Consider the following 12,135-nt stretch of genomic DNA (forward strand, 5'->3'; position numbering starts at 1 on the left):
TTGCCGAACTTTCTCCCATCACTGTATGTGTGTGTGTATGTGCGCTATATACATTTCCCACACTCTTTAAGTTCCACATAATTATTTTGATAGTCTAAAAAAGTTATTTTTTCAAATCTGTATTTGATTAAATTTTTAGATACTTTAGCAAAACCATTCTTTTTGTAAATAATTCTAAAAACAAGTATATTCATAAATAAGCGTATCTTAAATATTTATTATTTTATTGCTTAAATATTCGTTTTCATTAATTAAATTATTAATATTCGTGAATATTTACGAAATTTATATTTTGTCTTATTCTTATTGTTTAATTAATATAAACAATATTTATTCGATGAAGTTATATTTTATTTCAATAAAAACATAATTTTGCTTTTTTGCATATCAATCAATAAAAGACACGATTTTTATAGACATCATACTAATCTGTGCCGATGATTATTATATATTTAATCATCGGCATTTAATCATTTAATTTAAAATATAGATACACTTAAAATTCAGTGTATATACATGGCATGAGTATCGAGTATTTACATACTAGTATAAATAGTTTGATAAATAATTTAATAGATGCGCGTTATTATATCTAGAATCCATCGTTCATTTTATTATGTGAATCAAATTCCAAAAAAGAGAACGCCGTGAATAATAATATTTACGTATATATGCACTTTGTATTTTTATATTTTCACGACGCATTATATTTCAAATGCGATCGGACTAGTTCCCAAAACTTAAACTAACGTGTCTACATACAATCTTTTCATACATTTGCACAGTTTGCGCTTATTTAGCTGTACAATCGTAGTCAAAGATACATATTTCGATCGTTTATAAACACACAACGATTAAGATCAAATGTTCTCATATAAAATATCTGATAAAATATATTCTTTATATTATTTTATTGAATTTTACTTAATAAATCGGGAAATTAAATTAGATAGAATCAATTTTTATAGAAATATAAATACAGATAAATACGTAAAAAATTAGACAAAAAGTCAACAAACTGAAGAGAATATCAAATAATCAAATTAATTATTCAAATTGATTTAGGAGGACAATATTATGCCCACTACGATTGTATTTTCATCTGCCTTATCAATCGATAACAATCATTGTAAATCGCTATATTCATACAAAGAGCTTACTATTTCATTCATGTACTATTTCATTCATGACAGATTATTTTTTATTTCGGACAATTAATAGGAAATTTAAAAAGATACATTGACGCGAATCAAAGGTTGTTTTTTTGTTGGACGGTTTCCGTGGTTTTTTTTGTCGAAAGCTGATGTTATTGTCCTTAATTACATTGCGAATCAAATGACCCGTGTTATCGGATTACGTTCTCACTGTATTAAGTTACACAAATTAGCATATCATTGTCTGTTCTTTATAACTAATATAACTTCTATGTATATTTAAATAAATGACGGATGAACAATTGAGGACACTTTAATAATTTACAATTAAATATTAATATATTATATATATGGCCGGAATAACTCAGTCAGTATTTCATATTCCACTGATCCTTTTTTATCTTTTCATAATATTTCTTTTTTATTATTTTGAAAGTTCAATAGAAGATGTGTACGTTCTAATAACAAACAGCGGTTAAAAATTCTGATTTAATAAATTTGATATAAAATATTTTTAGTCTTCATTTTTTTTGAATGTCAGAAAATGTCTAGCTGTCTTTTAAACGTCCGACATTTATAAAAATTTAATAAATGAGAATGGATTTTCTTTAATTGTTCCTGGTAGTGCATTCAACAAGGTACATTTTTGTTCCACATTGTTTAGAATTGTAATGTTTTATATAAGTTAAAATATTTTTAAGTTTTTAAATTTTCTGTGTAATGCACATTTTTTTATTATATGATCGTATTGAATTTTAATTTTATATTGTATTTAAAAAAATTATATTGAAAATATGCTACAAGTTTCGTGTGTTTTGCGTATTATATCTTTACATTCTTCATTCACACATATATAGTTATTTTTCTAATCTCTCTTATTTACTGTCATGTTACTGATAAAACTATGGGATAAGTGAGAAATTGGAACGAATAGTACTGAATATTGTATTTGAATAGTTTTTTAATTATTTTCAATCGTTTTTTTTTTTGCGAATTCAGTAGCATTTTTTCATAAGGGTAGGATTAATGTTTCATTATCCGTGCTCGGAATTATGTACTAGCTTCGTCAATAACAGTAATCGTTCTGGTGTTAGTATTAGGTGGTACATTCATGAAACGCCATTTCGATTTGACATCTTGCTCATTAGTTGTTGATGGAACGCCACTAATCTGACCACAATTGGATTGATTTGTCTTGGATCGGCCCAGGGACCATCTGCGTCCACAACGATCCATAATAATTGGCATTTCAGCAATCAGATTGTTCTCGAATTCCGAGAGCATAAGGTAGTTCTCGACCTTGTTGCACGAAGTTAAACAATCGCCTATGTAATCGAAATCCTCCAGTAAATTATCAGGTAAATCCATGTCAGCGATACCTTCCTCCGAGATACACGTGAGTTCCGGTTTATCTATTCCTAAAGCGTCTATCCCTTCACCTAGGATAGTAAAACAACTATATTTAGTATTCTGTGCATTTATAATATCACTACTACGCAAAATTTTATTTTGCATTTTACAATATGTCTCATTTGTGTGTACAAACGAAAATAAAAATATCAATTTAGCTATTTGAAAGATTGAATGTATTGTATAAGTAGGTATATGAATAATAAGAAAGAATCAAAGATTTAGTGAAGTTATTTTTTTTACTTGAATTATTATTGATATAAGAATCAATGATAAATACTTCAAGAAATAGTACAAAAAGTAGAATCAAAAGTAATAGCGTAACGATTAGAGTTTGAGATTATATACTCATACAGCATGATTATTCCAATATGATAATATATATAGCATATTCATCACGAATATTGTATCTTTGTGAATGAGAGAGAATGCACAACCACAAAATTGAGTGAGTTGTTTTCTATGTGAGCTTAACTCCTCAAATAACTAGACGTTTGATCTAGATATACTATGTCTATAATTGCAGTGTTCCTGGAATACTGCAGTAATATTACAAATATTGTAATAATATCATCGCAATGTTGTATTGATAAGACTGAGGAGTAAAATATGTTATTACAAATAAGATAAAACACATTATTATTAGAGTCCGATCAAAACTTTTACCGAAGTTAAAAACGAACACTCATTACGTATCAGTTTCGACTGAAACCATATAGCTCTTCTTCATAAATATTAATTTTAATATGTGTAATAATCGTTTTTCAATAATTAAATTGTGATGTTTATGAAGAAGAAGTACTTATATTCTTTGGCCAAAATTGACACACAACCGAAATTTCGGTTTTCGATTTCGGCTCAAATTTAATTATTGTTTCAATATAAATTATGATACTTATGAAGAAAAAATGTATGATATATAGGCATGTCTATACATATGGCCTTTATAGGATTCCTATTTTTTAAATTTTGGTTTCGGTATCGGTTGAAATTGGTATGAAGCCGAGTGTTTCGGTTCAGTTTCGGCAAAAAAAGTTTCGGTCGGACTCTAATTATTATAAACAATAAAATAATATTTAAAAAGAATTTTTTTCTATGTACTCTCTCTCTCTCTCTCTCTCTCTCAGTTTTTCTTTTCTTTTTATTCATTATAAAAATTGGAAAAAGAATATAAAAGAAAAAATATACCTTGTGCTGGAGCAATATCGGCCCCTAGAATGAGTGCTGCAGCCGTCGTTCCGGCTGCTCCAGCAGCGGCTACGTGAGTTCCCTCGTTTTTAGGTTCTTGACTGAACGACAATCTTCGTCGTTGAGGACAACTGTCCGAGGAGCATATATGTTTTTTACCATTAGCTCTGGTGTGTTTATGTCTTGACAAATTTCTTCTATGCAAATCAATGAAGAAGAGTGTAAAACTGCCAACCAGAACACATGTTGAGCTGAAGTAATAGCCAGCCTTACCACCACAACCCACATTTATGTATCCTGCAAAATATATTTTTCCTCACTCTGCATTATGATGCAGTGTGAAACTGCTTGATGTTTCAGGATGCTCATTAAGGAATAGAATTGAATGCTGATATTTCAAAGAATCGTTTTTTTAAATTTTTTAAAAATTTCGTTAGAAGTGAAACACTTTATTATTCATTAAAATGAGGCAGTATCGATCGAATGAGACAATATAAATTACTCACTACAAATTTTTCAGACTAATTATACTCGTTAAGATATAAATTAAAATAAATATTACTATATTAGACTTTTTTTACCTGATATTGGTACTCCGATTGCAATTGGTATCGCTTGAGAGCATTGAACAAAACCCCATGTTCTAGCAAAGTTTCGCGCTCTTACTCTTTCGTATGTATACATCTTCAGACTGTAATGATAGCCACCGCAGAAGATGCCTATAGAAAAATCAGTATTTTTTTATTACGTAATGTGCTCTTAAAACCTTTTATTGCGAGAGGCAGAAAAGAAAAGGCAGATTGCTTGTCACTAGAGCCCTATTACTTCTCTTTTGCTATGGTAACTTTAGGAGTTTCGACGTTAAATCATAAATTTTGTTACTTCAGAAAAAAAGACAAAGTATGTCCAAATCCAGAAATTATCTCTATATCTAGAAATTATCTTTTTATATGTATATTATTCAATAAAATAGTAATGAATGAGACTTTACCGTAAATCCACGCGAACATAACGTATCCGTGATAATTTCCTTGAACGGCAGTAAGAGCGAGAATGCAAAGTCCGCACACAAAGACTGCTGCTTGTGTAAGATATTGGCGGGCTATCCTGCATTCAACGTTGCGATGAACGACTAGAAGTCCAAAAGCTACGCAACCAAGAGTCCAAGCTAACCCGAGATAAGCCTGTAGTAGGACGACAGTATCACCAAGACCTTCTTCTTCCGCTTGATGTGCCTGCGTAAAAAATCATTTATGCAATATATGTGCAGCGAATTTTAATATTTATCGTTTTTTGTGATTAAGGTCGAGAAAACAAGTCAGTGTATGTATTAATTTGTACTACAATTACAGTAAATTATGAATTTTTCTTATTTTAAGTAACCGTGTAATAATTACATATTGCTTTTAGACAGTTAAAAATAACTGTTACAGAAGAAAACAGTATTTTATTTTTAAATAATATTTAGGAGATCCAAGTCCACATTCAATTTTGATGTAATTTCCCCAGTAAGCAAGAAACATTTTGAAACATTTCAGCAACGTTGTAGCAACGTTATAACATTGTTACAAAGTTACTGAAATGTTTCAAAATGTTTCCTGCTTTACTGGGTTGCTACTAATGTTTGAAGACTTTAAAATACTCTTTGCGTCAATAGTATGGAAATGATAGAAAATTTGTTTCGCATGAATTGTTGATTAAATAAAAAAACGTAAAATGTAGATAGAATACATATGGCGTCACTTATACTTCCAAATTCACTCGTCATAGTTACCAGATAAAATATCGGCGTATTAATTCCGAATGCCGAAATACTGGTAGACACCAAAAGAATCCGCACCGTTTTACTTTTTAAAGTGCTAAAATCGAAAAACGGTGGTTTATCGGTGGCCTTGTTTTTGTCCTTTATCTTGCGTTTTTGATTTTTCAAGTGTAAAATTGCTCTTCGTTGAGGATGATACAGTGAAGCGCTACGGTAAAAAGTGCCGAGAATAAAAGTGAGAAAGACTACCCCCGTGACAGCTTGAAGGCCAAGTCGCCATCCGATTTTACTGTAATAAAAAATTCTTGTATGAACTTTAACTGGTTTCTTTCAATGACCAAAAGTATTGTGATTAATCGCAGAATTTACGTATTAATTTTAATACACATTAATTAATATTCTGCGATTAATCACAATATTTTTAGATAAAAGGAAATTTTATATGGATGCGTATTTGTAAAACAATAATTGAGTACATTGAAATAAGTTTTTGGTAATATTTATTACAATTTATGTAATTGTAATTGTGTTTACGTAATATGTACGTACGTGATTGCTCCTTTTATAAAAGCAGACATAACTGCTATACCTAAGCCGCTTCCTGAGACGATAAAAATTTCAACCAATTCTCTCTTCCTCTTGAAATACTGAGCTACCATCAGCGTACTACAGTCTCGTGTCATTCCAACCCCAATCCCTATGGAAAAAAATATACCGATGACTCAAATCGTTGTAAATATCCGTAGTTTGTTCATAGGATTGGAGATAACAATATCTTTCCTTTCGCCGACTGTTCTACACTTCAGAAATTGATGCTTGTAATCGTTCTTGCAAAGTTTTGCATAAGAGGGAAAGTTAGGGTGGAAATGGATAGAACTAATAGACTAATATTAGTAACGAATATAGATTTAGGCGAAAACAAAGATGACGCACTTACTAAATAATAATATCGTATAACCAAACATTTAACAATGTGGCGACATATTTTTCTCTTGCAAATATCAAGATATTGTCATAGTTTGTTATGATATCATTATATATATATATATAATTTATTGTTAATTGAATACCCGTTAGTATTGCTTGAGTTGTAGCAATATATGTAATTTGAAAACAAAATTCCAACAATTAGGTACTAATTTTAATAGACTTTAAATGTATAAGACATCATGACACTTGAAAAAAAGTGTCGTGCCGTTAATTTATCGGAATTTCAATATTTTTCTAGAATTTTAGTTCTAGAAAAATTCTATGCTCTACGATTATTTTTAAACAGAGTTCTGGCTGCTACTTTTTCTCTTTCAATTTTGGTTTTTTCAACATAACAAATGTGGAACTCTTTTTTTATTTTTACAAGGAACTATAAAAACAGAGAGTGCTATTGGAACTGTCATTATTTTTTTATATTAATAGAATATCGTGTTAATTTCATAGATTCACATAAATTTAGATTGTAAAATTAGCACATTGTTTTATTAATATAAAAAAAATAGTGCCAGTAGCACTTTTTATAGTTTTCTTTATCAAAATAAAAAAAGTTCCGCATTTTTCATACAAAAAAAATCAAAACTGAAAATATGGCGTGCCAACATCACGAATCTAACACGACGCTTCCTCTCTGAAATACAAAAAAAATATTTTCACTTTTGGTACAGTTGTTTCATTTTTTTAAAAATCTCAATATTCTTGCGTTGTTTACAAGAATAATTCCTAGTTACGAGTTTATAATTATGTTATAATTATGTTTATAATTATGCTTATAATTATGTTACTGCAAATAGTCCTTTGTTTTCTGTTTGCAATTTTTACTTACCAACGACGGTGCCGTAGCTGAAGAACAATTGATGAAATTGCGAGGCGAAGGAAGTGAAAAGGCAACCGAGGGCGGTAACGAGACCGCCCAAGACTGCTGTTACTCTCGTACTTTTTTTTCGGCAAAACGCTATTGTAATCGGCGACACGAGCAGGGCGACACCCGTCGACATTGCCCCCAGCCATCCTATAAAACGGAAGAAAATCGTGTGGACATTCCACAAATTTTACTTAATCGTACAAACACATAGATGACACTTCCAGATAAAACAGCTCAAAGAGTATGATTACGGAAAGATGGGGTGGTAACTATAATTATGTTCCGTACATTCTCTTGTCCAGTACTATCTAATAATGCAACATTCCAGATTCTTATCGTTACGGGAATATGGATACCGTCTATGTATTTATCCACATACAATGTGAATTAATTTCGCGGTAAAATGTCTGTACGATGTAAGAAGTCTCCTCACGGAGATGTTATTAACTTTTTGCAAGAACGCCAGCGGCGTGTCGTTGATCGACGGTTACGAAGGATATATAACTTTCGTGTATATCGCTCGCAATTTAGCCTGTAATAAAAAAGTCAAATCAAATGCGTGGTTATTCCAAAAAGGTTTTGATCTTCGTTACGCGCGTTGTAGATAACAGGATACTTTAACTGGCGCCCATTTCTTATTTCGTCTGGCATGTTATTCTTTCCCACTTTTCTTTATCGTTTATATGCTACTATTTATTTCATTTTATTTCTTTTGTTTATGAATTTAAAGTCGATAAAAGCCATCCGTTCTTGCGTGTTTGTTTAATGAACGTTGAACGACGTCTGGTGAGAAATGAGATTAATTCGCGATTTGTGCAATGACGTTTGCAAATGGTTTGATACATTTTCTTTGCGGATTTCCGGGCGACACATAGATAGTAAAACGAATTTGCTTTGCAGATTACGTGGTTACTGCGTATTGCCTAGCATTAGAATTCGACGAATCTTCTCCATAACTGAACTCCATACTTTACGATCGGGGGATAAGTCACAATGAGTGATATGACGAAAAGTTTGTTCTCCGCATCGATTGACTTTCTGTTTTTGGATGTCGTTTGATCATAAATTTTTGGGAATAAAATATGAAAATAAATACCTCGGAATGCATTTTACACTTAACTGAAACCATTTTTAGAGTGAAATATTCAGACCTAATTTTTTTCTCTTGATATGTATATATGTTTGTATTTTTTTTCTCTTCTTTTTAATTTCATTTGCATTTCATCTCCTTTGTCACTATGAGTGAGTGGGCTATAATTTTCGTACGGTACATTTTCTGCCTATGTAAATGGATTAAACGTCTAACAACTTCATATATTTTTTTATGCGACTCGCAATATACCCTTGTATCTTTCAAATAAGTTATTGCCATACCCTAGATACTCGACCAGTCAGAGCCAATAAAGTTTATGCGTTATCATTCCGCTTTTCAAATGATTTATGATAGTCACGGTATCTAAAGAATTCTCGAGAAACGCATCTCGTGCTAATGAATACGACGCTTCTACTCTTATACTTCGTTCTTCCTTTTTCCCCTCATTCTTACCACGACATGCTTAGCACGTCTATCGCAATGGTGAAATCCCATCGATAAATCACGTCTGATTCTGGGATAAAGTCATGGACGCCTCTTGCATCTGCTTGAATTTTGAAGCAGCATCGCAGGTCCACGCGTAACAATAGTTTATGTAAACCTATGTAAACTATTATTAAGTTGTACAGAGGATCTTTTTTAAATAAAAGATATTTTAAACTACAAAAATATTTTAACATAGATAAGTGAAGAAAGTCATATTTAGTCAAAGCGGATAAAAGATATTTTAAATTACATAATTATACTCGCTTTAAATTTTAGTTTGTAAATATTTCGATTGCACATATCTTAATTCTTAGGGAAGTACATATATATTTCTTCGCACATATATATTTTGATAATTTTCTGAAAAGCGTATTAATAAAATCATAATCTTTTTTTGCGAAAGAAAATAAATTTTTTTTCGCTGGCCTGCGCACGCGATTCTTCTCATTAAGATGTTAATTAATACAGCCGTCCATAGGTATTAAACAAACACTCGATGGTGGTTAAAACGTGTTTTAATAGCGACATCAGGCTTTTAAACGGACTCGCTTAGACGGCCTTTCTTTAGAGAACCGAGTCTTCAATTAATTTTTACGGGTCTCATCGATACACGCGCTCATCAACCGCGGTGAATATATTTTATTATGGAAGTAAGTAACGACTCGGCTTACGGAGACAAACGGGCGCCGCACCACGAGCACGCGAGAAAAAGCAGTTATTAATCTCACCGTAGCTACGACGGGATGACGGATGCGCATTAAATATCGCTAGCCAACGGCGATGACTTATACGCGTGGGAGTATCGTTTAAGACGTGCCTTTCGCAGGATTTTTCTTCTTTCTCGTTCTGAATGCCGAAGAGATTTCTGCAACCGTCTTGGAATTCCCTTCTGAGTGAGGGAGTAAATATATCTAGATTCGCCTTAGGATATACATAGGCTGTTTCTGTTATTATCGCTTAGGACATCGAGGGGAAAAAGAAAATTTAGGAGAGAGATTTGTATGCAGGGGTTACATCAAATTGAAATGCCTACTTGATAACATGATAAAACCTGTGATAAATTGTGATATCTTGAAAAATCTGAATATAAAAATGCGCGACAACAGTACTTTACATCACCGTTTAAATAAATTAATTTCCGGATATCTTCTTAAAAATAAAATAAAACATATTATCGCATAAATTTTTATTTTGACGACATAATTTGATTTTTTGAAACTAAAATAACAAAAATGTTTGTCATTTTATATGTTACCCGGAAAACATAATTTCTTTTCATCAAAAAATCTCCATGGATGATAAACGGATAAAAAAGTAGATATATACACTGACCGTATCAAAATTCAGATAAGTCTCTAAAATGTTCAAAGAGAAATATTATGAAGTACGATTAATTAAGAGAGTATTCAAAATATGTAAGATATATTATATTGTGATAAAAAGGAGATTCTTTGAAGAGAAAAAATGTGTTTTTCAAGCAATATATCAATCCGCAATAGATCGATTTATAGTTACAGATAAATATTTCAGTTAAAATTTTTGAGAATAATTATCTTTAATGCATCTCTTTTCCATTTTTGTGTACTTGCTAATAACAAAATTATACACATCGTGTGGATGTAGAAAATATATCTGAGATAAAGCAATTTCTGGTTCGTAAAATCTAAAAATTTAAAAGAAATGTTTACCCCGTAATGCTTCATACTTTACCACTTTTTTTGTCTCTTTTTTCGCTGTTTTTCGCGATCAAGTTCAGAATTCTTTATTGAGAATCGTGAGACCGACGAGTATTCTTTCCACCCCCGAGATAGTCCTTGTCGATGGGAATGAGTGAATCGACAGCGAGAGTAAATTGGCGAGAGCGAGAGCGACTGCCATCAGGGTCAACGACTTACAGATTGGTCGGGATTTTAGTTGGCTATCCTTGCGAAGGACGAAGAAGCTTGTAAAATTTCTAAGAAGTTTTTTGCTAAGATCTTGAAGAAGCGAAAAAGATAGAAGATTGAAACGTACAAGTACATATTGTCTGTTATATTTGTTTTTTTCAATTTTTCTCATAGTTGTACAATTACAAAATTTTTGAATTTTTGCGTGATTGAATAGATTAAAAACGCGACTTAACATACACACAAAGATATATTTATAAATAAATACTAAAAATATACTAAATCGGTCACACAGTTTTATTAAATAAATTTTATAGTTGGACGTCTTGCTAAAATAAAAGAATAAGAATGTAAAATTTTTCTGAACAATTAAATAGAACAAAAAATGTGGTTTAATGCACATATTTATAATAGTAAAATGCATACTAAATTAGTCAAATAGTTTAATATTAAATATTAAATAGATTTTTAAATATTAAATAGATTTAATATTAAATAGATTTCACAGTTAAATGTCTTGTTAAAACGAAACAATAAATTTATAACATTTTTTTGAAGAAAGAAGTATCATTTTGTAAAGCAAATAATAATAACTTACGATTTACGATTTAATTTAATTTAGTCTAATAATGTGAGTCATAATAAATATAACAAATTAATTGGCTTCTAAATGTAATTGCATTTTAGTATTAAATTTATCAAAACGTAATTTATAGTTAGAATGATTTAGTCTGATTATTGTTCTTTTATATAAATACCTTAATTAAAAATTAGGAAACGACGAAAATTTATGATATGCAATATTAAACATGATAATATATTTGTATAATTTTAATATATTAATACAGTAACAGAAAGTTTTCTCTCAAACATTTTAGATATATCAAAAAAATTATCTTAGTAAATATATATTTTAGCCAATTAAACCATTTTTTGCTTTTTTCAAACGCTTCTTATAAAAGAGATTCTTGCAAAAAATCTATTTTTTTGTTTGGTCCATTGGATTACTGTTGCTTTTCATCATCTAAATGGCAGATCTTGTTTAGAACGTAATATCGCATCGCCGAATTAATGAAACTCGTTAATGTTCAAAGATAACAGCAAAAAACATAAAAAATAAATCACAGCCACAACGGATTCGCGTTTACGAGGACGATAATAATCCGCTCATGACGCAATTCTTTGCGAGGCGTGCTCTTAAAGAGGCAACTCGAAAATACTGCTGGCGTTGTGCTTAGAAGTATTGGAAACCAATTGAGAATATGATCTTATGCTTCATTTCTTTCTCGACGATAAAACTATAG

The 12,135-nt window shown here is 30.8% G+C and overlaps 1 protein-coding gene across 1 annotated transcript in view; it reads right to left on the minus strand.

Moving 5' to 3' along the window:
- Window positions 1-2,199: 2,199 nt before the first annotated feature.
- LOC108771070 (uncharacterized) overlaps window positions 2,200-12,135 on the minus strand; it is a 34,807-nt gene continuing 24,871 nt past the window's right edge. Inside the window, exons 2-8 of the mRNA XM_018522965.1 lie at window positions 7,328-7,513; window positions 6,064-6,211; window positions 5,527-5,803; window positions 4,744-4,987; window positions 4,334-4,471; window positions 3,753-4,049; window positions 2,200-2,593 (exon numbers count right to left, since the gene is read on the minus strand). Of these exons, the coding sequence (XP_018378467.1) occupies window positions 2,205-2,593; window positions 3,753-4,049; window positions 4,334-4,471; window positions 4,744-4,987; window positions 5,527-5,803; window positions 6,064-6,211; window positions 7,328-7,513 (1,679 nt within the window). The 3' untranslated portion in view covers window positions 2,200-2,204. The remainder of the gene's footprint in view (window positions 2,594-3,752; window positions 4,050-4,333; window positions 4,472-4,743; window positions 4,988-5,526; window positions 5,804-6,063; window positions 6,212-7,327; window positions 7,514-12,135) is intronic.

The sequence above is a fragment of the Trachymyrmex cornetzi genome, unplaced genomic scaffold, assembly GCF_001594075.2.
Source record: "Trachymyrmex cornetzi isolate Tcor2-1 unplaced genomic scaffold, Tcor1.1 scaffold1388, whole genome shotgun sequence".
NCBI classification, from domain to species: domain Eukaryota; kingdom Metazoa; phylum Arthropoda; class Insecta; order Hymenoptera; family Formicidae; genus Trachymyrmex; species Trachymyrmex cornetzi.